The sequence below is a fragment of the Argentina anserina genome, chromosome 5, assembly GCF_933775445.1.
Source record: "Argentina anserina chromosome 5, drPotAnse1.1, whole genome shotgun sequence".
Taxonomy (NCBI): Eukaryota; Viridiplantae; Streptophyta; class Magnoliopsida; order Rosales; family Rosaceae; genus Argentina; species Argentina anserina.
Genome location: NC_065876.1, coordinates 1,263,008 through 1,290,315, shown reverse-complemented (window position 1 = coordinate 1,290,315; position 27,308 = coordinate 1,263,008). Strand labels below are relative to the sequence as shown.

Genomic DNA, 27,308 nt, shown 5'->3' with positions numbered 1-27,308 from the left:
GATTTTGGATTATGGGCATTTTGAGAAAATTAAGGAGTTTTAAATAACATTTTAGTTGTTTGTCAAGATAATTTGGAGATCTAATTACTAAAAAAGTATAAAAAAACGTTTTTGGATGTACGTGTAATCACTAATAAGAAGGGTGCTTTTGGATAAACTCTATCTACTTGCTTTTGGATTAATAATTTCCCAGATGAAAAGTAGGATTGTTTATAATAAACATTAGTTACTCGAACATGAACTCAACTCCCACTTGCTCTCAGAAAATTGGAATTTATTTACAAAAGTTACTAAATAATGCTCTAAATGAAGTTTCATCACTGCTCCCCAGATCATTCTGATACCTTAAAATCTTTGTTTCCTTGTGGCTGCTCCTTTGTTGTAGCAGCAGCAATCTCTTTCATTTCTTCACCTTTCTTCTTGGCTGCTTCTTCCTCCTTAACTTCTTCCAGAGCTTGAATAAAATTCGAAAGACACCTCTCTGGATCATCTTGTGGACACTTGGGCATGAGATTCTCAGCTACATCAGCAGGGGTCATTTTGGTCTCTCCCATTAGCTTCTGAATCGTATCAAACATTTCATGACTTTCAAGCTTCAAGTAATTCTTTGCCAAAACTTTGAAGCCTTCAAAACTGCAATAAGAAAGTTCAATATGCTTGTCCATTCTGCCCCTCCTAATCAATGCAGGGTCCAATTTCTCAACATAATTAGTAGTAAAAACCACCAGTCTCTCACCCCCACAAGCAGACCAAAGCCCATCGATGAAATTCAAAAGACCAGAAAGAGTGACCTTACTACTCCCACCCTCCTCTTTGGGCTCCTTAAGCCTCTCCTTACTTGCCTTCATAATCTCATCTTCCAAACCACCCTTCTCTGCTTTCTTCTTCCTCTGACCTGTTAGATCAAGTGAGCAATCAATATCCTCAATCACAATTATAGACTTACTTGTTGTCTCAATCAAAAGCTTCCTAAGCTCTGTGTTGTCCTTCACGGCCGTGAGCTCAAGATCATAGACATCATAGCTCAGCAAGTTGGCCATTGCTGCAATCATGGTGGACTTCCCAGTCCCTGGTGGCCCATACAGCAAGTACCCTCTTTTCCAAGCTTTCCCGATCCTTGCATAGAAATCTTTACTCTGACTAAAAGTCATCAAGTCTTCAATGATCTCCTTCTTCATTTCGGGCTCCAACGCCATTGTTTCGAACGTCGCCGGATGCTCAAACATAATGTGACTCCACATAGTCTGCTTGTAGCTAGGCCATTTGTAACCAGGGCTGTTTGTGTAAAGCTTCCTCTGCCTATTCTTAACCCTAATCTCCTTCCCTTCTCTCACGACGTGGTCTAAGTAAGACCCTGTGATGATCTCCCTATACTTCTTGTGAAAAGTGAGCTTGTAAAACCTTTTCTCCTGCTCCGGATAGTAAGACATAGACATGGACCGACCCGGCGACACAGCTTTGGTCAGAACCCACCACACATTTGCACCATGAAACTCATCCGTGACTCTTTCATACTCGTCCATGCTCAGAACCATGTTGCTGCTATCCTTAACCATCTCAGCCTTGAGTCTCTTGGCGCTCTTTGAAGTGTTGGAGCTGAGATAGGCCTCCACGGCCGTGTAGGCCTCGCTCCGCTTGAGGCGGTCGCCGGTGAACTCGTGAATGGAGATTTTGATGTAGGGGTAGAAGTAGCCAGTGACTCTGAGGGAGTACTTCTCGAAGAATCTACGAAGCTCGTAAGGGCAGTACTGGCGGATGATGGCCCAAATGAACATGAAACTTGCTAGGGTTGAACCCATTGTTGTCCACATCTGGTTCATCATTGGTGGCATCATTGTTGGTTTAGAATCTGAGCTATAGAGAGCTCTATAGCTAGCTGTTCTGGTTTGAGATCGTCTAGAACAACGGGAATCTTAGGGTGGCTAAAAGGAAGGCCTTTTCCTTTTCATAACTTTTGTGTTTGATGAAGAAGAAGAAGAGTGTAACTGTGAGACTCAAGTAGGTGGATAATGTGAGAAGGGTGGAATCGTTTATAAGCAAATGACAGAAAGTAGCCGGAAAATAATGTAAACAAAATTTGTAAAGCAATAATGCAAAAGTCTTTTGGACTTGTTCATAAAAGTTTATTCACTCTACCTATTATTATTCCAAGAGAAGTCGTATCTCTAATCTTCTTTGATTTGTTGTGTTTCAGTGAACACTTGAAACTTGTGAAATTGGAATGGTTGAGGTGATGGAAAGTTGGAAACAGAGTATCTTTTCTTGTTAAATTGATCCGTTTTTCAAACACTTTCGTAAGATCAGATACAACTAGAATGTAATAATGTCATACACTGAATATTTCCATTTGTGATCTATTGACAACTCTATTATTATGAGTAAGAACACATATTTTAGAGAAAGGTGATGAATAAAGTCATAACTTTAAGGTTACATGATTTACATGTTGATTGGTGATACTTGCGTGGAGTGTGTACCAAAAATGTGTACAGAAATTGCGTGGGATGGGAGGTGACTAATCCATAGGGTCTACCAATGAACACGTGTCACGCACATAAGATACCCAAAATCCCAAATCAAGAAACTGGGGTTCTGCCACTTCTGCGCATGGTATTGAAATTATAGATTAATCACAGGTAATTTGTTTGAGGAACAACAAGGACATAGCTTTGTCTTCCCTTTTCTATGGTAATTGGAAAAATAGGAAGTGTGACAAACTAGAAAGCTGTGACTATGAAGATATTTAATTTGAACAAAGTGTGTTTCGAGATTAATACATTAACGGAATTAGTCTATTTTAGATGTTTTGTGATTAACTCATTAGCGAGAACTAAATGTTATTTCAAAGGAGATTGATTCATAAACGGGGATTTGTCTTGGAAATGGATGTGGTAAGAAGTTGTAGGCATGAGATTCACTAGAAGATCATGCACCTATTTTGAAACTGCATCAGTTCTGCAAAGCTACTGCAATGAGAAATCTCCACAATGCATGCTTGTGGGGTTCTGGATTATTTAAGGACTTGGTAGTAAAGGACAATATATGAGTGTGGTAGTGTGGTGTTCAACAAGTACATCATTGAGTTTGCGAGTGACAAACAGAGGACCAGTGGTCCATTCAACTTAAGTAAGATACTACTCTCCAATGAAAATTCTGTAAATTCAAACTGTTCTGATATGAGATCTTTGTAGTTAGTTGGTCGATAGTAAATGAGATTATATTATGTAATGCTGCAACCTTACGGGCTTTTATTGGCCTGGTCCATTATAATTATGTATAATACATATTTATTAAGTAAAAATAAAGAAAAATTTTGATACGATAATTACTGAATTAAATATTATATAACAAATAAAAAATATAACATAGTAGATTTATTATTATTTTTAATTAATAATTTCATAAATTGACATATTTAAAAATCTGACTTTTTAAGGCCGGGGCCGTGCTTTGGCTTTATGAGCTCCAATTGGCCTTTTTTTTAACGGGTCTAGGCTTTAAACCATCAAGCTTTACTCAATGTTATGCCCTTAGGGTCGAGCTTGAATACTCGGCTGAGCCAGGTCCTATGGGCTTTTAGGCATACATGCCAAAAGATGACCCTTGAGTAGGGGTGAGTGATCTGTATAAATAAACGGCGAAATCTTCAATGAAATAGTCGATGATTTAATGCACACTTATTTAGTTTAATTATTCACAAAATGGTTTTATAAATAAAGTTTTTTTTAGGTGAAAGAATAATTTCATTAGGTTTCAAGCCAATAACGACCAAGTAATGCTAGGTCAAGCATGAGTAAGCTTCAATACAATGTACTAGAATAAACTCTATATTACTATAACTACGAAAATAAAAACTAAAAGTCCAAACGAAAATAAAAACAAAAGCAAATAACCTACATTGACATGAAGAGAACTTGCTACAAATATTATTAGGCTTGCGACCAATGTATACCTTTCAAACCAAGTAACAAGTAGAACCCTAACTTGCCAATGTAGAGATCTAGAGCTACGATAAGCATCGGATTACTTCGGTCCGGGATCATCTTCTTCCTCTCGGATTGTATAACCAACTTCAACCTCATCCAACCTGACCCATGGCCCATGCCCAAAAGCTTGAGCACCAGCCCAAACCTGGGAGGTCCAAACCCAGCTCTTTGTAACCCTAGAATGGAGCTGCTACAACTTTCTGGTATCCAACGCACTGGCAGCCTCAATTACACGCCAACCATCCACACCAATGCCTCGTCATTCAGCCAACCCAACCAAAACTGACGAACCCTAGATCCAATCGTTGGAGCTCACAAATCTAAGAACACAAGAAACCTTCAATCAGCGGAACCAACCAGCACCCGACCAAGCCGTGATGTCGACCAGGCAACGTTTCCCAACGCCAAGCCTTGGAAGGCCTAACATCAACGCGAACGGTGGCAACTTCTTCAGCCGCTTCACGCCGTCGTTGAGCAACCTTGCCGCTAAAGCACGATGGAAGCTTTGCTCCATCGCTTCATTGACACCACTATCACCGCCCACACTTGAGGGAGAGCACCACCGCCTGTTTGAAACTCTATGTTTCGATTTATGGTTGCTCCGAAAGATGCGGAGCCCTATCTTTTTTTTTTCTATACAATTTACTTTATGGTTTTCTGAATAAAATTCACAGTGAACTTTCCTTACAAAATGGTTTTTGAAGAAACACAAAAAAAAATTTATGAGAAAAGTTCACAATGAATTTTCTTCACAAAATGGTTTTCTGTAAAAAGTTCACAATGAACTTTCTTTACAAATTCTTTTCTGAAGAAAGCTTAATGTAAACTGTCTTCACAAAATCGTTTTCTAAAGAAAATTCACTGCGAACTTTCTTCACAAAATTATTTTCGGAAGGAAGTTTACAGCGAACTTTATCTACAAAATGTTTTTTGTAGAAAGTTAGTGATTTTTTGAAAAAAGTTCACAGTGAGCTTCTTCACAAAATTATTTTCTATATATAGATATCAATCTTTGTATTGAGATTGTCGACCAATAGATTTTTTTTGATAGATGACAATTACTAATTACAACTTTCATCAAGTACAAATGTTCTTCTCGAACTTTGATTAACATTTATTTAGGATAGTGTGCATGTGGTGAACATAATATAAGTGAGCGATAAATTTTTCTTCCATATGTTTACCTTCGTGCCGGAACTTTCAAGTTAAAATCATACGTGATTATTACTTTGACACATGATATGACGACTATTGTGCTTCAACACCGTATATTTTGGGAGGGTGGAGGGCTGGAGGTCACATTAAGGTCATCCTACATGGGAAAATCATCAAAAGGATGAAATTACTGTTTGCAAGAGAAATTGATGTGGGCTATACTTTCTTTTCTCAACTATTTCTTTCTGATTAATTGTCTTAGTGACTAATTATATACACACCAACCAATATTGCAAGGAAAACACATTTCCTTCCGTAGTGATGGTGTTGGGTTCGCTTAACTTCACCTACTTCATTTTTTTTTGCTTTTGAAATAAATTTCACCTACTTCATATTTGAATAAAAAGTATGTCATAAACCCATGTAATATAGTTAGCACATTGTATAATTATCCATCACAGAACTGTAATATCATTTTAAGTTTGTGACCACTAACTACATACGAAACCGTATTTCTAATTACATAATTCATAGCATACCGGAGTACATCACTTCATCGTGTGCAAAGTTGTATTTCTGCATTTTTATACTGTCTTACTGCATTTTTACATCTACTTTCAAAAATGTGCACGGGGATGCAAGTACACTATCTTTTATTGTTTCACTTTCTTTATAGTTTATATGGTCATGAGAATACATGATTGTATTCTACAGAGTACAGCAAAGATTGCGCTGGCCATTTCTCGTCTTTCTGTATTAGCTTATTGAAAATTTGAAACCAAACTTTTACAGGTTGAAAATGAGACTACTTGACAGTGTGACCGAACAAGGATCAGTATGTAGTAGATTCTGGTGATCAATGTCCATGTGACTTAAAATAATGAACCAAATGGGTAACAGACTTTGAATATAAATAAATATTCATTTCCATCTGTTTGCTGTAGTTCAAAATTTAAATATTAGCACCTGGCCGGAACTTGTGCTCAACCGTTCCCTAAACCATCTTGTCGACCTCTTCTTCCTCTTCCTCTCCATCATCATCATCTTCCCAACCTCAGTCTCGGATCAAAAAACAAAGCAAAGTGCGAGCGAGAGAAACAATGAAAAGAATTTTCTGGAAGGCAGATTTCTTTGTACAGGGGACCTAGGTATGATGAACGAACCTGCCCTGTCCTAAAAAAGACTATACAATCTATGTTCATCATGCTATAACTGCAAGCAAAACTTCCATGTTCTCTCCTAGATTATCAAGATGACTGGTAACCAGTGTGACAGTTGGTGCTATCTCATGCTGCAGCAATGGGGTCTTCCGAGCTTCTTTAATTTATCCCACATGCAGATCATCTGCCTTGGAGATTGATAATGAGCTGTAAAATAACCTTCTATGCATCCAAACTGGCAAAACTTCAAGCTATGCATGTACTCTACTGGCTTTGAGCTGTTGAACTTCTCGACCCACATTCCCATACTCACATCTTCCATCTTGAACAACTGCAACACAGCTCAGATTGTTTATAATCAACTAAAGCATTCCATCACATTATCAAGCAAGTATGTTTTTTTTACTTACCCTTAATTTACGACTCTCAAACTCGGATATGATGAATTTTGCAATGTCAGATGACAAAATGTAACCTGGTCCATTTGCATAAGGCGGATAATCTTCTTCTGGCCACTCCTGATACAAGAAAATGGAAAGTGAATGACTCGGTATTAATATCAAACCTATGCAGCCGTCAACCAGACAACATTTTGACAAGTGAATACTGCAGACATACAGCTGAGTTTTAGCAACATGATTAAAATTCTTCAACTACAGAATTTTAGAGGAATTAAGGGAGGATAACTATTCCATAATAAGGATATCAGCAACAAAAGCTTAAGTACCTCATATGTTACAGCCCATTTTCCATAGCGCAGAGGCTTATGATAGTAGTTTATGTTCCCCACATACAAGCTTCTCCCCTTTGGAACTCTACTTGCTTCAAGGATAACAGCATCCACTCTAACAAATGTGTCATCATCGCATTTCATAATGTACTTGGCAGACATTGTGCGAACCTGAAAGCAAAGCAAAGCAATAACATTGCATCAGAATTCATTTAAAAAAAAAATCAACAATGTGATGCCTTCATTTATGGGTTTATTAAAGAACTCACCCCATATTCACAAATGGCTACAGTTTTCAAGACAACCAAGTCATAGTTATCCATGTAAGGCACTATGACAATATCACCAAAGAACTCTGCTTCTTTCTTTAGCTCAACATTCACTTCTGTTTTGGAATGCTGACCAAGGATGGCAAAGATTGAGAAACTCCACAAAAAGACATGTAATATCAACGAATGAAAAAAGAAGAAATTATTAAAGTATCCTTGCCACACTTACCAGTGCTACAAAGAATCGAGCTACCACATTTGAAGATTTGATAAGACTGTGTTGCATCCAAGACTTCCTTACGGCCATCCTCTCAGCAAAATGGTTGCCTGCAGAAAGGATACCAATGAAGAGTTCGACTTCCCCATTATGAACTGGTGGGGCACGCCAGATGGGTGACATCTCAAGATGCTTCTGTGGTGCGAAACTTGGATGGAATGTTGGAAGAGAAGCAGCATATACAGACTGCAGATCAACATCTCCACTTAGAGAAAGCCCAGTGGCATCCTCAAGAGAAAATCCCTGTCAAGGTTGAAAAATTCTTAGAAAGAACGTCCAAACTCCCTATGAAGTCAAATAGCAGCAGAAATTACTCACATTATGATAAGGAAAAGAGGTGACATGCCTCCCATCAACATTAACATGATAACCCTCCAAGCCAGCAGTGAGAGTAAGAACGAACAGTTTCTCCTCTCCAAACGGGTATGGCCAGTCAACAGTCACCTTTTTGGTCCGGCCTACTAGCCTGCTCAACCACCATGTTGCCTTGGTCTCTTCCGAGCGATTGTCATCATCCCGAATCCACTTCTCACACTTCACCTGCCCATCAACTAAAACCAGGCTAACAAATTACACAACTGGCCAGTGTCACAATAAATATGAAGAATATATGGTAAAAAAAAATAATCCAAAAACAACAAATACAATAAGGCAACACCCAAAAACAAATCTTTCTATGCAGGAAAGAAGGAAACAATCTGCTAATCACCCTTGCACATTTAATAACCGCAACATGCATAATCACTCATATCTTCTCCGAGCCTTGATCATTAAGCAAGCCATGACACACACTAAACCTGATTCCTCTTCTCCTACCAAACACCACACAACACACATTGACCAATTCCCTATTCCAAACTACTAATTGCAAACAATTCAATCCACCATAAACCAAGTCAACAGCATTAACACATTTCTCTTATCAAAAATGCAGAGAGTAGCAACACAATACTACAACCAATCATCCACACTCACCGGTTTCCTCATCGGCCTTGGACTTCCAGCCCTCGCAGCGCTGCGCCGATCCCCACTGCATCCTATAACAAGTGTTGAGCTCAATCACAGGTGTGCCACTCCAATCCCCCTTCAACCTCGGATTGACATGCAACAACCTCGGTGGGTCCTCACCCTCCACTGTCTTCAAACCCAACAACTCAACCTTAAACTGAGACACCATCACCGACTGTCCCTCATTAACCAGCGCAATCTTCGGCTCCGATTCCTCATGCGCCACCCTGGGCCGGCCCACCAGCGTTATATACGACCCCAACGTCAGCCCACACGGCAACACCATGACCCGACCCGATTCCGAAAACTCCGACCCGGTCACCGTGATCGAATGCGGGCACGGCTCCGATCCATTTCCGGCCACCCGCTCCTCCGCGACCCGGACCTTCCCGGCCTTCAGCTCCTCCCAGACCTTCTTGCCGACTTCCCAAGCAACCTTCGCCGACTTGTAGAGCTCCGAATCGAACGTCTTCGGGTCGAACACCAGACCCGAGACCACATTGGACTCGCCGGGTCGGCGGCTCTGACTCTGAGTCGGCTGGTTCGAGTTCAGCGAGACTCGTTGGAGCGGGCGGGTCGGGGCTTCTTTCTCCTCCACGGCTTCCCGGCTGTGCAGCCTGTCGGGTCGGGTCAAGCTATCCGGCGAGATGGTGCTGAACCCGGTTCGGAAAACAAAGGGAATCTCCACAGTGACTAGAAGCAGATATAGAACGGCAATACCCACGAGAATCTGAACCGATCTTTGCCTCGTCAAAACGGCGCCGCATCGGTCCAATTTGGGCCGCCTCATAATAATCTCAGCCAAGAACAACAAAGCTTTTGATGTAAAAAAGAAATGAAGCCCTTTGGAATCTGGGCGGTGGTAAAAATCGAGTCTTTGGTTCGAATTTGAGGTTCCCAGGTCGAGCAGGGTCCCCAAGAATGAGAGACGCGTCAAGAGGTTGAGGAGGAAGAAGGAGAAGTTTTTGAAGGTCGGTGGAAAACAACGGCTTTTTTTAGTTGAGGAAGATCAGAAAGCAACAATTTTTTGTTTTGAAAAAAAAAAAACAAAAGGGAGAGAGATGGATGCTTCTGGTTTAAAACGGAATCTCGATAATTCTGAGTTTGAAGAAACACACGTAGATATTAATATAATTGGAGGTGGGGTGTTGGACCTAGTAAGCACACTAGTTGCCACTTGCCAGAACTTGAAGGACTGATTATTCTACTATTAACTAGAGTGATTAACTGCGGGTTAAATTGGAGTTGTTTTGCGGTTAAAGTAGATTAGTGCCTACATTTGAGAAGGTTACCACTTACCGATATGTGCTATCGAGAAATTCGGAGCATGCCATATTTTAGATTTAACAGAAAATTTGCACAAGGTATCTAGTTGTCATTACGGATCTCCGATGAAGTTGGATTACAAGAATCTATAAGAAACCGATTATTGACTTGATCGTAGATCATATATAGCTCATTTGATGTGTAAACTTACAATCCTTATACAAAAGAAAATAATCATTAATGTATATCATCAATCGATTTTTATTTTATGATTCTAATTTTATTTTAATCTCCACTACTATAATTGGAAGCCTGATTTTAGTGTCAGCAGTTTTACTAAAAAATTGAATTTCCTATATTATCCATGTAAAGATGCGATCTCCTAAAATAAAAGAAATTAATGAGGGTTAAAACTGTAAAATATAAATAAAATATTAATCTTTTATACTCATAAATTTTCGTATCGAACATAATTACACAAAAAATTTCACTTTTGCAAAAAAAATTACAAATGATTTTGACATTTTTCTTCTATTAACAAATAGCTAGTGTGATGCACGATTACGGTTCACAAACACGTGCATCGCACGAGAACGAGGTTAATAATTATTATGCAACTCAAAAGAACACAAGTATTATTCTGATTGCAGAACTCTATAGTTCTATAATTAACTCTATAATCAACAAATTAAGTGTGAGAATGCTAAGACGATGGGGAAAGAAATTGCAGAGGCTAAACTCAAAAACTTCTATTTGGTTGGTACTAGGTGGTTAGATGTTAACTACTCTTTTTATATACACGATTAATCGATCGATCGATCACACTTTCATCTCAATCTAATCATCACTTTAACCTCAGAATCTCATATCATTCTTAAGAAATAACAAATCATCACGTACCAACATCCCACGGTGCTCTCTCTTTTAAGTTTTAACCTATATGGCATTGTAAAAACAAATTCAAATGCCAAAGCGCCATGATTAGGATCAAAGCCGTCCCACAATTCAGGAAAATGTTCTTGGAACAGAAACAAAGCTATGCGAGAGACAGACAGGGCATAACGGCAAAAACAAACTCATTTTAAGTACAGCACAACTCGTCTAGCTAGCTGGCGGGGAGTTTCAATATTATTTAGACATGTATGCAACGTCATGCATGGCAAGTATCAAATTTGTGGCAATGTCTAGCTAGCGAGTGGTGATGCTTCTGTTGCGACATGCGATATCTTTGTAGAAAAGTCCACCATATATAGCGGCAAGCTGGCTAGCTGTGACTCGATCACACTCATTCATCACTTACTCCGATCCGATCATCATCGAGAAACCAAGCTGACGAACTCCATCCTCATTTTCTGCAGATATAGTAGTGCCGATTGCTGATGCATGCACTTGAGTGACTTGACATGCAAGTTCCAAGTTTACGGTGGCATTTGGCAATACCAGAGATGGAGTAAACCCTAAACCCATCTTCAGAGACAGGTGTGTACGTCCGAACCGCATGCTTTCGGTAACCAAAAATATTCAGACTACGTACTACGTACGTACTCCAACTCGTTCGACTTTGTTCTTTTCTCATATAACTAATCTAAGCTCCAAATTATACGATCGAGATGGAAAACGAGTTGCTCAAATTCTGGGGTATGCATATTAATATTCAAACAACTCGGCGTGACCAGCTTGTTAATCAGTTTGAACGCACGTACAGCTCACATTTCTCCATCGATCAATAATCACACATGTCGACCATTATCAGATACGGGATTGTTCAAAACAGGATACGTTCAAGCTTAAGAGATATTATTTCATAATGATCCTAGTTAGCCCCTAATTACTATTGTAACAGACTAAAGATTAGCACGACTTTTTGCCAAAATTGAGTCGACTTTTTGCCTTTTGCGGCCACTCCCTTGAAAGCTAAAAATCATCTAATTCATTAGTTTGTACTTAGTAATTAGTATTATTTATGTATATTGTCAAAACAATCAGATATTTTTCTTTCTCAAGTTTAAATTGGTACTTCGAAAAAATAAATTGGTACATTTTGAAGTATAAGTTTTAATTTTTCAAGTTTATATGGTATATTTTGAAGTATATGTTTATAAATATATTAAATTAAATTAAAAATTAATAAATCTGATATATAATTATTTTACAAAATCGATACGATGTCATTAAATTAAATGTTGCAAGCGATCACTTTCAATCTTGTTAACATCATAACATATCTCTTGTTTCTATTTAATGACGGTAATTTATATATTGAGGAGAGGTGATTACCTTTACTAGTTAACAATTTAAAATTCACCAACTCTGTACACACTAGTCGATTAGACGATTAACTAAGGGTAAAGCTAGAATTATAGAAAAAAGACCTCTGGTAATCTTATTTGTTTAACTAGGGAAAATTAATGCTTTAGAAAAGGGTCCTTTTATGCAAATGGTAATCCTATATCTTAAACTTTGTAAAGAGAACAAGCAAATATCGCCAACCAACTATATAGAATATGACAAACACTATATTATTATGCACATCTCATTATCGCGAGGTTCAAATTAAAGGCCTTTTGGAATGAAGACAGTGATCGATGTCAATTATATTTTGATTCGACTCGGCAACAAACACATTAATTTGCATTATAACTTTGTAGATGTCGCAAATTTGGCCGGGTCAGGTGCCCCGCCTTGACACTACTAATTAAGCATCCCATATCAAAACTAACTGAAGAATATCCTGAGAATTCAATGAAGCAGTTGAACTACTTATCTGGAAACATTTTAAAAGTGTACGCTCAACCATTTTAAATTTTCAATAGCTAACTGAAACAAATGGACTAGCCCCATTAGTAAGGTATGATTAAACCATATATGTTATGAACATTGAAAGGATTTTTATGTTCAATGTGACACCAAGTGACAATATTGGATGATTAATATTTGACTAATTAAGAACCACCCCTTGTTAGAAAGAAGAATATACTCGCATTAATTCTTGCATTGCAATCAACCTACCATTGAATTAGCTCAACTCCAATTTACCAAAAAGGAAAGTTGCACCACTCAACTCGACTGTGGCTTACGTCGGAGCGCCACTAACCCACTAGCTCTACAAACTCTGATGAATAACTGAATAAGTATTCAACTACATATTTCTATCAACATAAAGTCACGAACCGAACAAAGTTAACGGGTATCTCAAATTCTTATGAGTAATTTAATCTATTAATATATATCTCTGAATTAAAGTGTTAAGTTGAATCAGTGAATGACTCAATGAGTATGCTATTAAGGAACTACTAGGGAGGGCTCTAATTAATTTACTGCAGAAAACATGTAACCTCAATTGAAATTATACACAAGTATGATTAGGTACATGCATGAACTTGGGAGTTTTAGTTTGGTGGGGATGGAACAGTATATGCCCTCTCCCAACAAGTCTCATACTCTGGAAAGTTGGGTTTTAAAATTTGAGGCTGAAAAGCCAAAAGCTTGTATTAGCTGTGTGCCACATGTTTCCGGGTTGTTTCTGATGCAAAATCGACAAAGCTGAAAGCTTGACGACTAAAATTATGCACCAGAATCTAATATACTCCGGTAATGTAAGCCAATCGCAATGTCAAAATCTATATATTATAGAGTAATAGATTGATATAATGATGCATAGTCGAGCTTGTCTCTTAGCCTTGGGCCCTTGGAATTCTTCAATTATCTATATTTATGTGGTATGTCTAGTCCCAATATATCCTCAAAAATAAAATAAGCAAGAAACTTCTTCAGAATGGCAGTATTTCCCTTTGTAATGAATGATGTTACAACCAAAATTAAGGAAGACTAAATTCCAATTTAATTTGGTGGCGGGGAAAAAATTGCCATTTTCTTCTAATGAAACTAGCGTTTCGTCATTCTGAATTACTGGATTAGATGCCAAATCGACTTCTCACCCCAAAGTTGATCACTTCCTACGTGGTACTTTGAGAAGGCAATAGATAGTGAAGACTAGGAATTGAGGTAAAGGTGATTTACAACCTGATGATGTCCATCAGCTTTGTGTTTGATTGTTGGTTTTTCCTTTCACAGTTGTACTTCTTACAACCTGTAAGCTTGGGGATATGGCCTGTGGGAATTTTGCTTGCCCAGTGGCTTTTAATTTGTTTTCTGTTTTATACAACCAGTTGTTCATATTTTTTTATTTTCAAATCCAATACGGGAGAAAGCCCAAAGCTAGGAGCAATATATGGGATTGGGGTAATGTTGTGTTGGACAACCTATAGTTGTGCCACAACTAAAGTTTTCCATACACGTACTTAAGATGGAAAATAACTTCTATGAAATTACCAGGATGCAGGTAATCATTTGAGTAGCTTTGATTAGGGCAAATGAGCGGGATGCTGGATATTAGTTTATAAGAGTAAATTGCAAATTAGTTTTACCAATAATTACTCAAAGATGGATGAGGTTTTCTCCATTGAATAGTGTTTCATATGAAATTTCCAGGATGTTGATAATCATTTGAGTAGCTTCGTTTAAGGCGTAATTAAGTGCATGCACTGAGATATATATGGTGTAATCTTGTAGGAATGAGTTGGGATGGTGGATACTAGATAAGTTTAGGAGGGTAAATTACGAACTTTTTCTACCAATAATTACTCAATGACGAATGAGGTTTTGTCTATTTAATAGCTTTTCATATCATTAACATCTTAGGATGAAAAATACTAATCCCTCACGAAGTATACTTGACAGAGAAAAATTTCCAATAATCGGTAAGATATATTTCTTCTCTTTGTGGCTAACTCGATCATATGCATGGTTTGGGTTAACTATTTGATTAGTTGAATGATTTTTGTTTAACGTAGTTGTTGTATCATCAAACTTTTGATCATCAAAACTCAAAAGCTGAAATAGTATGAAGTCATTTTCTTTTACACAAAAGGAAGACTACTCTAAACAATGAATTGTTTATGCAATTTTTCTTAGATTTAATCTATGCTTAACCGAATAATTCACCCAATTCGAACCATACTAAGAGCGATCCAAGCCTGTGAGTAATGGTAAGCTTGATTTTTATTTGATTTAGCTGATGCATTTTTTCATCATGCAAATGTTAAATGGAAGCAAATGCCTCATGCTTTTTATGCCTCAAATAGTCCCACGCTTGTTATACTTCAAACCAACACCTTTCCTCTTTCTCATGATCTAAAATCTCTTACAATCAAACTACATTTTGATTTGCTTTTTGTTTGCGGCCTTGTTATCTTGTTTCTGTTTTATGGTTTTTGAAAATTTTAAGTGAAATTTTGGACTAACAGATAAGATGGGAAGACCTCCTGCTTGTTCTGACAAAGTGATCAATGTGAAGAAGGGCACTTGGACTGAAGAGGATGATTCAAATCTAGTTGCTCATATGTCCAAGAATGGGATTAGTAACTGGAATTCTGTTCCGAAGAAAGCAGGTTTTAGTTGGAGGCTATTTCTTTTGTTGGTCCATAATTTCTTGGGGGTGTGAAATCATTAAATAGTTGCATGTATTATGTATACTACATTCCCAGGCTAATTAACAAAATGCAAGATTGATTCTGTTTTCAGGACTTAATAGATGTGGGAAGAGTTGCAGGCCTAGGTGGAGTAATTACTTGAGGGCTAATCTGAAGAATGAAATTGGAACCTTCACACCCGAAGAGGAAGAATTGATTGTTAGGCTTCATGCAACCATTGGTAGCAGGTAAGTTTATATTGATTCTTCTGGTTTTCATATAATTGACATACAGCAACATTATTGCCTTGTATTTCTGCGCTAGTGACTTAAGCACACGCTTATAAATTTGATCTATACTGCTGTTGTTCTAGACTATATATACTTATAATCTCTATGGCATCTGATTTGAGTCGTATTCGTATTCAATTCCGAGTTTAATACATTACAGACTCGATGCATTTGTGTCTTTTATTGAACATTTCCTTGATGTGCTTCATTTTGGATACCTTTATTGTTCTCGTTTGTTCTTCAATAGCCTACTTCTCTTCTTATATTGATAACATGTCATGGCTATTTCTGGTGTAGGTGGCCTATAATAGCTCAACAACTTCCTGGAAGGACAGACAATGATGTGAAGACGTACTGGAACACAAAGCTGAAAAAGAAGCTCCAAGATATGGGAATTGATCCAATTACTCACAGGCCATTCTCTCAGATCTTAGCTGACTATGGAAACATCAGTGGACTACCCAAATCTGTAATGCGCATCGGTATAGGTCCTTCTCCAAACAAGGACCTGAAAAGTGCAATGCTGATGAAGTCACCAGAAGCATACACATCAGGCTCATCAAACTTTAACAACAGCCATTTGGTGCCAACAACCAAAATCGAACCAATGCAAGACTCGAGCAGCACCAAATTCAAGTACTACCAACCTTATGATCTTCTCACACAGCTGCAAGCAATGAGATATGTGACAGAGGTCTCAAACTCCACCACAAGCACCAACCCTGTTCCCTCCCCTATCAATTTCTACAGCGAATGCTCGTTAACATCTTCATCCTCGTCTACTTGTTCATCAGCTGCCGTGCAAGAGAAGTCACCTCTGGCCTTTGGATGGAGTGATTTTCTCTTAGCAGACGCATTTGTGCCAAGTGATGATGCTCGCGGCGTAACACAACAAGGTGGAATTTGGGACCAAGCACCTATGCAAAATGATATGGCCGAGTCTTCATCAAAAGGCATGTTCAACCAGGCACAAACTGAAAATGAGGGCATCAGTTATGGGATGTCAAGCAATCAAGTAGAGGCTGCAGGTGATCAGTGTGACAGTTCTTTTGTGGAAGCCATGGTAGCCAAAGAGAAGGACTTGTTCTTGGAGTTTCCTGAACTACTTCTGGAAGAACCATTCTACTACTGATGTGATCAGTAGCAAAATTGCAATAGAAATTTGCTTTAACCTCAGAATAAGAAGAGCCTGAAAGGCGATCTGCTGCGACTTTATATGTCCCTGATGCGGTTAAACTAGCTCGTAACTTTCAGTGATAAAATCTCTTCTCCTCTTGATTATGATTTTGTGTATGTGCTTAGTTTCAATAAATGACTCAGAAACGTGCGAACATGTTTGTGACTTCATGCATTTCGTATGTGTTAATCTTGTTCAATTGCTCTACTATCCCCATTTCACAGGTTCATAGAAGAAAAATTATTTTTTATCTTGAATCAAATAAGATAATCATCAAATGAACACAAGACTTTTTTAAAAATGAATAAGGTAAATATTAAACCGATATAATTTATATATATAATTTATATATATGTACAGTCTCAACCGTCACTTTAACTAATTATCTTTACTAAATTCATATTATAATCCACGATTTCATCTATTAAATCAATGTTTTCGAATTAATTTAAAATAGAGTCGAATTGAACCACATTGGAAATGATTCCAGGTGTTTTCCTTCTAATCTGTTTTACCCAAATTAATGGTTTTTAACCTGTTCCCCACAACTTCACCACAAAAGTGCTTTTTCTAAAAGCGGCTTCGCTTTCGAACACTTTCCTCTCATTGACCTTTTTTATTCCTACCAAAATTTGAAAAATGCATAAAACTCAGAAACCACAAATCGGAGAAACAAAAAAACCAACTGACAAAAATGGTGGCGATTTCACTATACAGAGGAAACCTCCACCGGATCCCCGACGTCCCTCGCCGGTGGCTTATGCCGACCCCCGAAATCTCAATCAAAGACTTCAAATCCCTTTTGAGCCGTCGCTCCAAAGCCCTCTCCCGCCACCGCTCCGCCTCCGCCGCTACCTCCTCTAACCCTAACCCTAATTTTGAAGCTGACCAGCCCAGTGAATCCCCAAAGGTGGTCGCTTTGAGTGAACACAAGGTTAAGATCGAAGCGCCGCCGGAGAAGATTGTCGCCGACAGCGAAGCTGGACCTTCCGTCGAGGTTAAGGAGAAGAAACAGCCGGACGGCGCTGATTTTCCGGCGAAAAATTCCGACTTGACTCTTGCTCTTAGAGCTGATTTGCCTGAGAAAGGTTGGGAAGGTTCGGTGGCGGTGAAGGTAGAGAAAGTTGAGCAATTGGAAAACCCTAATTCTGAGGTAATGGAAGAACATCTCATTGTTTTGAATTAGTAGATATTAATTGGTTGCTAAATTGCTTGGGTAATTTATGAGATTGATTATGGAAATTGGGTTTGGGACTATAATGTGTGAAGAAACTAAAGTTGCAAGCTTTGATAGTTTGATTTACTTTAACATGCTGTAGCACTTATGTAATTTGTTGAACATTGGCATAGTAATTTTTTACGTAATTGTGAGTTATGTTTAGTTATGAATTGTTTGTGTATTAGATAAAAGAAGATGTGTTAGATGAAAATCAGAAGAGGAAGATAGAAGTGGAGGAGAAGCTGCAGGTTTTGAATCAAAAGAAGCATAACCTGGTACAAGTGTTGAAGCAGGTAAAGTTTGGATTCATCATTCATTTTGTTAGTGCATGTTTTATGCTTTATTGAGTAGGATCGATAGTGAGTGTGTTGGCTTATTGTGGTTTGCAGATCTTGAATGCGGAGGAGGAATTAAAGAGACGGAGTAGTGCGCAAGGAATTGTGGTTCGTCCGACTGTTTCACTTCAGGTGGATGTCACAAATGACACAGGGTCCATAAATAGGCAAGTTACTCCTAGGTTAGGCTCTGATGCAAATATGAGTGGTGATATGGAAGGGGTTGAAGGGGATGATATTTTAAATCATAACTTCCATCCTCGCCATGTACATCGGATGAACAGTACATCACCTTCTTCAGAGTCTCCTCTTAGAAGGCCGGCCTTTCAGCTCAGTGTGGTAATACTTTTGCCTGGTCATGTGGACATGCCTTTGTAGTACCAGAAAACTCTGATATGCATGATCTTTATTTTCTTCTTTTCATGGTTCCCATCATCTTGTGAAAGCTCTTTATATTAAGAGCCTGTTGAATTGTAAGCTCAAGTTTGGGACTTCCAGAAGAAGTTTCCTTAAAGAAATGCAGGTCTTTTCTTGCAGAAGACCAAACCTAGTTTGCAGTTGATTTCTCTATTCTTGTCATCTCTTCATGAACTTATTCTTTAGCATCAAATGCAGGTTCCACACTCCTCCCGGGCAAGTTTGGGGGCCACTGGTACTAGTCCTTCACGCTTTGCTCCCTCAGGGCACCAAGGGCCTCCTGCAAATCTGCCAACAGTATCTGCATCAGGAACAAATTTCATTGCATCCTCTCCATCCCCTGCAGCATCTGGAGGAACTTCTACTTTCAGAGACGCTCGGTTGCCAAGTCCATGGAATTAGATGTCGGTTCTGCACTTACTTTGTTTACCATGTGGCTATCATTTGAACACCAGTAAGGGTGCCATGAAGAGCATTTGACAACCAAGCTACCCTCTCGTTACTTTGTTCAATTGAAAGATTCAAAATGCATGTGACCCTTTGTATATGAGCTTTGCCAGTGACCTGGTGAATCACTGGTCAAAAAACCTGACTCAGTAGGGTTCCTCCCCCTCCTTACCAGAAAGAATTTCAGTTTGTAATTAGTAAGCCTGTTCTACTAAAGCTGTAGCAGATGATCAGCAAAGAGTGGACTGATAATCTAGCTTCAATTTTTGTTCCTCGAATGAACTGTGCTTCTCTTAACCTCCAAATGTTCATAGGGTGTTCAATTTACTCACATTATTCATGATCAAATTGTAAATTAGTGGTCTGGTGTAAAAGACTAATCTCTTTCACATCGTTGAGTCAGAGGGGTCCAAATAAGAGAACCCCCAGCAATTGGTTCTTGTACCAATAAGTTTGGGTAGGAGGACACACATGTTTGTTGCCCTAGATGGCCAGAGATTGGGATTTAAGATGTTATGGAACTATAGGATGGGGTAGTCAACAGTCAAACATCACAAGCCTCCCTTGTCCTCCGCCCACGGCGCACGTTAGAACAAAAAGCGCCAGATCTCACCACACAAGTCTCCATCCCACCCATCCCTACCACTGGCCCCTCCCAACACACCAACACATATCCCTCCATACACTCAACCCTGTTTTTAACACTTTAGTTCCATTTCCTCTGTTCTTTTTTACTTAACCAAAAACTGGTCATGGCTAACCGCACCACCCACCGGCGCATGTTACCAATACCAGAACCAGAACCAGAACCACCAAGGCAGCAGTGTCCTTTAGATCCCACCATGCCCTCTAAACCCTCTTCAAGGCTAAACCCAAATCACAAAACCCGGACAACTCAAAGACCCAGTAGCCAGTATCCACTCCCAAGTCTCACAAGTGTTGAAAAACAGAGCAAAGAGAAGCTGCCCAAGAAGCCTAGTAGAGAAGCGGAGAAGAAGAGAACTGAGGAGGTGGTGGTGAAGATGGAATTGATGGGGTTGAAAGAAGAAAAGCAGGAACATGAGTATGAAAGTAGGAGACTTTCTACTTCTTCTTCTTCTTCTTCAAAGTCCTTGGGAGGAAGAAGGCAGTCAGCACAGGTTGAGTTGAATAGGTTGGCAGATGTGTTTGCAAGCAATGGTGTCAAAGTGGTTTCAGTTGATATGCCTCCATTTATGCAGATCCATGCTGTGGAATGTGCAAGAAGGACTTGTGATAGCTTAGAAAAATTCACCTCCAAGACTGTAGCTTTGACTCTCAAAAAGGTAAAAATTTGATTAGTTGTTGATTAGGGTTAAGTTTGTTGAGACTTTGAGTTTGATTTTGAATTGGGCATGCGAGTTGGTTATTGATTGGTGTGGCTTTGTGGGGTTGGTGCTACCTTTTCTTGTGCAGGAATTTGATGGGGTATACGGACCAGCTTGGCATTGCATTGTAGGAACAAGCTTTGGGTCCTTCGTGACACACTCAGTAAGTGGCTTCATGTATTTCTCAATGGATCAAAAGTTGTACATCCTCTTGTTCAAGACCACAGTACAAAGAGCAGACTGAAAGTTTTCAATCATTTTTAGCATAGGAAGAAGAAGAAGAGAAGAAGATCTGGAAAAGCTTTAAAAATAAGTTTGTAATCCTTTCCAGCTTGTACAGTTGCTTATGCAGCAGGGAAAAAGCTTAAACCTTGACATTATTGTGGTTGAAGTTGTGGGGCTTTGGTAAATGTCTGATTCAGAAATCCCTTCTGTTTGTTCTGTAAGCTCATATGCATCTGTCACTTCTCATTACATATAATATAATCCTTACAAGTCTTTTTTTTTCCTGCTTTTCTATGATTCTTTTCCTGTTTTTGGATCGATCAATATTCATTGCCCACTGGCCTAGTTTGGCTTCTGCTTTAGTATTCATAGGATGACGGGATCAATCAACCACATAGAAGAATCAGAATGCTCAGTAAATAAGGTCATATGTGTCTGCATTGACAGATTTACAAACTTCCGTTTCATTCCAATAGAAGATGACATCCAAAAGGGTCAGTTTTTCTGAACTTACATTGCATTCTGTACACTGTATAGGGATAGAAGGTCCTAGGCCCAGAAGGTAAACCCTTTAGGTAGTTCTAGGACCCCCAAATCATTTAAGTTGCTTGTACATTGGGTCCTTGTGTTCCTGTAAATTGAGAAAGCGTCATATAGTAGTATAGTAAGGTTCTGGAACTGTAGCTTATATTGGATGCACATGGATATAACCTCCCTCGAGTATTCTTCTTCCTACAAAAATCTAATCATGTGACTGTTTCTAGTTAGATTAGACATGAAGCTTTGACAGTTTGACAGAACGGTCTCTTCAAAGGTTTTAATCAAATGAATAGCCCAACATCGACTATGGAATTGGGATGCCACCGAGTGTTTGGGCCACCATTCTTCAATCCAGGTTATCCAGGCACTGTTTGATCATCAATAAGATGTGGGTAGTCCGGGTCTGCCACCACTGAGCCATAAAAGAGTTGTAGCCTTCTCTCTAGCAAACTTTTCATGTAGTTTGTAGCTGCTAACTTTCATTTAGTCCAGACTCTCTCTTTAGCAAAATTGGATCTTTAGCAAAATTGTAGGTAGAGATCTAAGTTCCAAACTTCCAATCCATCCTTCTCTTCCACGAAAATGAAAAATGACATTTTTCGCAACGTTAAGACTTGCACACTGGCAAATCTTGAGCACCGCTCGAGAGCGTTTTCATGTATTACAGGTGAAGTTCTCAGGTACATGCTGCCCTCTGCCATAAACTCCCAAATATCAAAATAAGGTGGTTACAGTTTCAGAACTTCCCTGTACTTGAAATTTACACTCGTCATTCTCAGTACCATTTGATTTAGTAGGCTCCCAACTTGGAGATTGTGAATTTAAATCATGAAGAACTAGTTGTAACATTTTAATTGATTCGCAAGAAACTAAGAACGACAATGCTCCGAAAATTTAAAACAGTAAAACAAAGCTTCAGTTAAGGAATTGAAGAGACATGATAATTGAGATGAATGAATGGCATCAGATCCATGTACAACAGCACAAGTGATATCGCAGAGCTCTTTTTTCACATCAGTGTAAAGTGGCAACATGTAGGACGACGAACCAGAACATAATTTCCAACAGTACAATTATGGTGGCAGATAAACTTGACCATGGAATCGACCTGGCAATTCTCCATATGAATTGGGACCTTCCTAAACAAAATAGGTACGCAACCTCCTCGAGCCTACTTTTCTTCTATATGAGGATGAGCTAGACATCATGGTTGGCATGGCAACTATTTACTCCATGTTTATACTAAAATTTGGACACCAGCTGATGTGATGATAGGGAATGCCGAGTTCAGCTATTAAGTTGATAGTGATTGTGAACTAATCAAGTTTAACGTATTCGAAAGAAACTGTTTTTCTTAGCAGAAAGCTTGTGCTATCCGCAGTCTAACCTACTAAACATAGAGCCACCGCCCACATTCGCTTGCTTCTTCCAAATTTGAAGGGAAGATGTAATTACTACTATTTCATGTCTGTACCTTGCTGTTCATTACTGTGATGGAAAGTAGACACAGTCGCAAGACAGTGATCTTATTGTCAAATTTTGACGTAGGTTCTCATTTGCCAAACTGGAATATGGTTGGATGATCTGTAACAGTCCCTCCTTTTATTTGTAGATAGTTAGATGGACGCTGTTGTATAGTCTTTACTGAATGCACCATCATCGCTACTGTACGTCAAACAGCTACAAGCATGGCGCATGATTCATCATTGTACCGATATTGTTAAACAATCACAACGATATCAGCTATGCCTATATATCAAACCCTCTTACTTGTATGAAAAAAGAGGTATAGATCACAAAATGGAGAGAAGCTTGGTATGAGAGCTTGAACTGAATATGTAAATTTCAGCTTTTACATCCCTTACATAAACGAGATTCACTTTCCTCTTTATCATTCGTTACGAGATTCGGTTTCATCTACTAAGAAGCTGCATAGCATGACACATAGCCCTTGATGTTAACAGAGAAAATTGGCCTGAAGTATGTACGATATACATCGTTTTTGATGCTTAGGCAGGTAAAGCAAGACCATATATGAATGAAGTGGACATGGAAAACGAAACAGACATTTAACACTAATCCAAATCTAGGATATTGTATCATGCTTGGTAACCCAATTAGGAATAGGAGCCTCCAAAGGAGTGAGTCCAAATCAAAGTGTCACAGAGGGCAATGGCAAGTCAAGTTTCATTAGCAAGATTCCTGAGCACATGAAGGGGGTTGGGAGTGAACAACAACCATCTTGGGCATAATCTCAAACTCACTTTCTTGAGTGTAACTATACTTGCTTAGCTGAGTAGCAATTTTCTGCTAAGCAAGTTAGGCACTGAATGAGTTGGGTTTTGTGACAAGTAATAAAACTAAAATTAGAAGGGTGTGTTAGGCAGTGATGGAATTGGTGCTCTCTATCTCAAAGCTATAATGAAATGAAAGGCTTTAACTAGGCTTATCCAAAGATCATTCATAGAATTTTCTTTCCCTTTTGAAAAATATTGGAGGGTTTGTATTGCACTGATTACTAACACCCACCAACTTTGTTTCCACCCAAATTTCTCTAAGTCTCAACAGAATAAGATGCCAAGCTCTCTCACATGAACAGTAAGTTTCATAAAATTAGATGGGGCATGCATTATTCTTTCTCAAGTTCGTCATAGCTGCCAATTACTCTGCTATCTACACACCTCGCTCGCTAGGTATTATTCTAAAGGTAGACCATTTCTTTCAACCAAAGAATTTGACATTGTTAATCAAACGTTTTTTTCCATCGATAAATGAACTTCGTAAATGATATTGCTTCGGTATACTTGACAACACAATATGACAAACTTTCATATTTAAATATGTGTTTTTTTTTTACAAAATCTTGACAAAGAACTCAATAAAACAAAATAACAGCACGACACAGTGAGAATGAAACTCGTAAAACTCAATTATACTGTCTATATATTTGACATTACTTTGGATATATTATTAGTTATCTGTCTAATAATGTTTTAGTTAGGCACTGGATCCCATAACTGGCGTTACATAAGCTAGATCAACCAATTAAGCAACTCTCAATAAGTAAAGAAAATTATTTAAAGACAAAAAAAAAAAAACAAGAAAAAAATCAGAACCCACTTGCCAAACAGAGCTTCTCAGCTTTCACTGTCGCTTACTCGCTTCTGTCTAAGAAGCGCAGTGGGCGCAATGCGCACTAGTCCCTGCTCACTCTCTCTCGCTCTCTCTAACTTTCATCATCATCCATTAATGCTTCTCTTTCTCTCTCTCTCTAAAGATCAAATCTTTCTCTCTCCAAATCACCCTTTATTAAAACCCATCACCTCTCAGTTAAGCCCTCACTTCACACAAGCTCTCTTTATAGTTTCGGATTCGGGTCGGATGAGTTCGGGTTTCTGAGAGGTCAAGAATGGATCCTCCACTGATCAACGAGGCGTCTTTCTCGGCGGTGAACCCGGCGGCGTACAGCCTGGCGGAGATTTGGCCCTTCGGCGGCGAACCCGGCGGATTGGGCCTCCGAATGGGCAGTTTGGGTGGTGGGTTGGGAGAGAGCTCCGGGAATAGAGATGGGTCGTTGGAGGAGTCGACGGTGACGGAGCAGAGCGGCGGCGGAGGAAGGAAGAGGAAGGATGTGAGCTCTGAGGATGAGTCTTCTAAGATGGTTTCTACTAGTAGTGCTAGTCCCTTGGTTCGTTTTTTAATTTTTTGAAGTTAAATTTTACTGCTTTTGGTTCTGGTTTTACATTTTGATAGGAAAGTTATGAACTTTGAGGTGAAAGGAGTAAACTTTAAGCTATATAAACGCACACTTGAGCTTAATTTAGTGAGAAGTTTATTAGCAGGTTGTTTTAGTTGGTAGCTGCATGTATAACTGTGTGTCTGTGTGTGAGGTTAAGTGACTTGACCTTATGAGACTAATTATGACCTATAGAAGTGGTGGTGAATTTGGTTTCAGGCACCTTCAGCTAATGGTTGTCCTTTTGTGTTGGCTTAACTTGAGTGTTGATGTCATGTTTTTATTTTTGACCAGAAAGATTCGGGTGGAAAACGGATGAAGTTAGAGGGATCTAGAAATGAAAACGGCAAGTCTAAAGCTGAAGTTGAAACAAGTTCAGGGGCTGGTGAGAAGCGAGATGAACAAAGCACTAAACCTTCTGAGCCACCTAAGCAGGATTATATTCATGTGAGGGCGAGAAGGGGCCAAGCTACCGATAGCCACAGTCTTGCAGAGAGAGTAATGCACCGTTCGTGCTTTTGAGTTTGATAACATGAAACAAGATTTTGACGCTTTTCGTGCGACTAACTCACTCTACAACGGCGATTTTGGCAGGCAAGGAGAGAAAAGATCAGCGAGAGGATGAAAATTCTTCAAGATTTGGTTCCTGGATGTAATAAGGTATTCGTCTTGTCTCTACTTGGTTTTAGGTCAGTCATATTATTTAGCACATGTAGGTAGTATTTACTACAGAATGAAGTATAGGGAACTGATGATGAATTCGGTATCTTCTTGATACTGTTTCTGATTACTTGTCTAACCCTGTAAACATCTAGGTAAGATCTAGCGCTCTGTATTCTGATTTCAATTTTGTTTCACTTAGTATCTGTCTTAAGTAACCTGTCGTACTTTTTTCTCTGAGAAGGTTATTGGGAAAGCACTTGTTCTTGATGAGATTATTAATTACATCCAGTCACTGCAGCACCAAGTTGAGGTATTTATCTCTGTCAGGTTCTGTGCATTGCTGACTGTATTTGATTTTTCCATAAACTGTGAACTTGAATCTCTATGTTAATATGGATTCTGTAGTTCCTATCGTTGAAGCTTGAAGCGGTCAATTCAAGGGTGAACATGAATCCCACCATCGAAGCCTTTCCTTCAAAAGATGTAAGTTTGCAATACATAGATAGAGATCACTGGCTCGCAAGATTTGAAACCATTCTCTGAAGATCCTGCTGCTTTTTTTTTATTTACAAGGGGTTTGTCATCAGCACTTCCCTATGTTTTAGGGCTCGTCTACTGTACTTGCTGGTCTCTTTTCAGATCACAGGTTTCTGAAACTGTATGACAAACTTGTTCATTGTTTACCTAACCAACCGTTTCCATATGCGTCAATTTTCCTGGATATCTTCTCTGTATAGTTTCCATCTTGAACAAAAAGATTAATAGAATTTTATTTTCAATGAACACTGAACATGTAACCTGCCTTATATAGTGTAACTTGTGACTCTTGTGAGATTTCAAACTCAAACTCAGTGATAATGTTAAAAAATCATCACATTTTCTTTTTGTGCTGGTTTTGATTTCCCATCTGGAAATATGGATTGTCACCATTTGGGTGCACCATAATTATCAGGAATTCCTTTCTATAATTACGAGTCATCACCTTGGCAATTGCCCATCTCTATGTCCTTATACCTTGTCGTCTTTATTTGGTTGATGTATTTGACATGTTAAGTAATCTTTTACCGTTTATATTTGTCACGGACTATATAACTTTTTCACCTGGTATTTCAGTTTAATGCACAGCAATATGATGCGGCTGCATTGTTATTTGGATCACACGCATCAAGGGAGTATGCGCAGGGCTCGCAAGCTGAATGGCTGCATATGCAGGTTGGTGGTAGCTTTGAAAGAACAACATAAATTCAAGGAATGGCTCGGATACATCGGCTGTAATAGAAATGTATTTTCCGAATGCCCCTAGTGTAGCGTGATCACTCATTGTAACACGGTAGTATATCATATTAGCCGTTGGAAATGCATCTAGTCTTGTCATTTCATCTTTAGCAGATATATACCATTATGTTATTGCTTGGCTTTTTCATATATAGAAAATGTCTCGGCAGATTTAGTCGAACTTTTGGACAGAAAGATTGTGCTTTCTGGAATTTATTGGAACATCTGATTATTCTTACACATACATGTTCAATGTCACGAATAAATATTGTCCGGCAAGTGAATTTAGTCGGATGTGAATCCAAATACTTCCGGA

At 38.8% G+C, this 27,308-nt stretch overlaps 6 protein-coding genes across 6 annotated transcripts; 4 read left to right on the top strand and 2 right to left on the bottom strand.

The window, feature by feature from the left end:
* Positions 1 to 233: 233 nt before the first annotated feature.
* On the bottom strand, positions 234 to 2,007 carry LOC126793867 (AAA-ATPase ASD, mitochondrial-like). The gene has a single exon (XM_050520495.1). It carries the CDS (start codon positions 1,833 to 1,835, stop codon positions 333 to 335), a length of 1,503 nt encoding a protein of 500 aa, XP_050376452.1. The 5' UTR covers positions 1,836 to 2,007; the 3' UTR covers positions 234 to 332.
* A 4,015-nt stretch (positions 2,008 to 6,022) lies between these two features.
* On the bottom strand, positions 6,023 to 9,570 carry LOC126793103 (hydroxyproline O-galactosyltransferase GALT6-like). Its single transcript, XM_050519536.1, has 7 exons — positions 8,553 to 9,570; positions 7,896 to 8,128; positions 7,530 to 7,820; positions 7,301 to 7,429; positions 7,029 to 7,202; positions 6,712 to 6,819; positions 6,023 to 6,632 (listed from the first exon to the last, which is right to left on the bottom strand). The coding sequence occupies exons 1-7, from the start codon at positions 9,373 to 9,375 to the stop codon at positions 6,423 to 6,425; spliced, it is 1,968 nt and encodes a 655-aa protein (XP_050375493.1). The 5' UTR covers positions 9,376 to 9,570; the 3' UTR covers positions 6,023 to 6,422.
* A 5,566-nt stretch (positions 9,571 to 15,136) lies between these two features.
* On the top strand, positions 15,137 to 16,744 carry LOC126795274 (transcription factor MYB35-like). Its single transcript, XM_050522117.1, has 3 exons — positions 15,137 to 15,301; positions 15,435 to 15,570; positions 15,910 to 16,744. The coding sequence occupies exons 1-3, from the start codon at positions 15,163 to 15,165 to the stop codon at positions 16,742 to 16,744; spliced, it is 1,110 nt and encodes a 369-aa protein (XP_050378074.1). The 5' UTR covers positions 15,137 to 15,162.
* Positions 16,745 to 17,422: 678 nt separating this feature from the next.
* Positions 17,423 to 19,504, top strand: LOC126794745 (uncharacterized). The gene is made up of 4 exons (XM_050521516.1): positions 17,423 to 17,942; positions 18,194 to 18,301; positions 18,398 to 18,682; positions 18,959 to 19,504. Exons 1-4 carry the CDS (start codon positions 17,484 to 17,486, stop codon positions 19,160 to 19,162), a joined length of 1,056 nt encoding a protein of 351 aa, XP_050377473.1. The 5' UTR covers positions 17,423 to 17,483; the 3' UTR covers positions 19,163 to 19,504.
* A 315-nt stretch (positions 19,505 to 19,819) lies between these two features.
* Positions 19,820 to 21,066, top strand: LOC126794998 (uncharacterized). Its single transcript, XM_050521805.1, has 2 exons — positions 19,820 to 20,511; positions 20,642 to 21,066. Exons 1-2 carry the CDS (start codon positions 19,960 to 19,962, stop codon positions 20,795 to 20,797), a joined length of 708 nt encoding a protein of 235 aa, XP_050377762.1. The 5' UTR covers positions 19,820 to 19,959; the 3' UTR covers positions 20,798 to 21,066.
* Positions 21,067 to 24,564: 3,498 nt separating this feature from the next.
* On the top strand, positions 24,565 to 27,232 carry LOC126793267 (transcription factor bHLH79). The gene is made up of 6 exons (XM_050519729.1): positions 24,565 to 25,006; positions 25,349 to 25,552; positions 25,649 to 25,714; positions 25,959 to 26,027; positions 26,123 to 26,200; positions 26,831 to 27,232. Exons 1-6 carry the CDS (start codon positions 24,728 to 24,730, stop codon positions 26,957 to 26,959), a joined length of 825 nt encoding a protein of 274 aa, XP_050375686.1. The 5' UTR covers positions 24,565 to 24,727; the 3' UTR covers positions 26,960 to 27,232.
* The last annotated feature ends 76 nt before the right edge of the window (positions 27,233 to 27,308 follow it).

Coding starts and splice junctions, on each gene's coding strand:
- LOC126793267 (XM_050519729.1), top strand. CDS start 24,728: ATGGATCCTCCACTGATCAACGAGGCGTCTTTCTCGGCGGTGAACCCG. Junction 25,007..25,348: donor CTAGTAGTGCTAGTCCCTTG/GTTCGTTTTTTA, acceptor ATTTTTGACCAG/AAAGATTCGGGTGGAAAACG. Junction 25,553..25,648: donor GCCACAGTCTTGCAGAGAGA/GTAATGCACCGT, acceptor CGATTTTGGCAG/GCAAGGAGAGAAAAGATCAG.
- LOC126795274 (XM_050522117.1), top strand. CDS start 15,163: ATGGGAAGACCTCCTGCTTGTTCTGACAAAGTGATCAATGTGAAGAAG. Junction 15,302..15,434: donor TTCTGTTCCGAAGAAAGCAG/GTTTTAGTTGGA, acceptor TTCTGTTTTCAG/GACTTAATAGATGTGGGAAG. Junction 15,571..15,909: donor CATGCAACCATTGGTAGCAG/GTAAGTTTATAT, acceptor TTTCTGGTGTAG/GTGGCCTATAATAGCTCAAC.
- LOC126793103 (XM_050519536.1), bottom strand. CDS start 9,375: ATGAGGCGGCCCAAATTGGACCGATGCGGCGCCGTTTTGACGAGGCAA. Junction 7,821..7,895: donor CCTCTTTTCCTTATCATAAT/GTGAGTAATTTC, acceptor CAACCTTGACAG/GGATTTTCTCTTGAGGATGC. Junction 7,203..7,300: donor TAGCCATTTGTGAATATGGG/GTGAGTTCTTTA, acceptor CTTTGCTTTCAG/GTTCGCACAATGTCTGCCAA.
- LOC126794745 (XM_050521516.1), top strand. CDS start 17,484: ATGGTGGCGATTTCACTATACAGAGGAAACCTCCACCGGATCCCCGAC. Junction 17,943..18,193: donor TGGAAAACCCTAATTCTGAG/GTAATGGAAGAA, acceptor TTTGTGTATTAG/ATAAAAGAAGATGTGTTAGA. Junction 18,302..18,397: donor TGGTACAAGTGTTGAAGCAG/GTAAAGTTTGGA, acceptor TGTGGTTTGCAG/ATCTTGAATGCGGAGGAGGA.
- LOC126793867 (XM_050520495.1), bottom strand. CDS start 1,835: ATGATGCCACCAATGATGAACCAGATGTGGACAACAATGGGTTCAACC.
- LOC126794998 (XM_050521805.1), top strand. CDS start 19,960: ATGGCTAACCGCACCACCCACCGGCGCATGTTACCAATACCAGAACCA. Junction 20,512..20,641: donor TAGCTTTGACTCTCAAAAAG/GTAAAAATTTGA, acceptor TTTCTTGTGCAG/GAATTTGATGGGGTATACGG.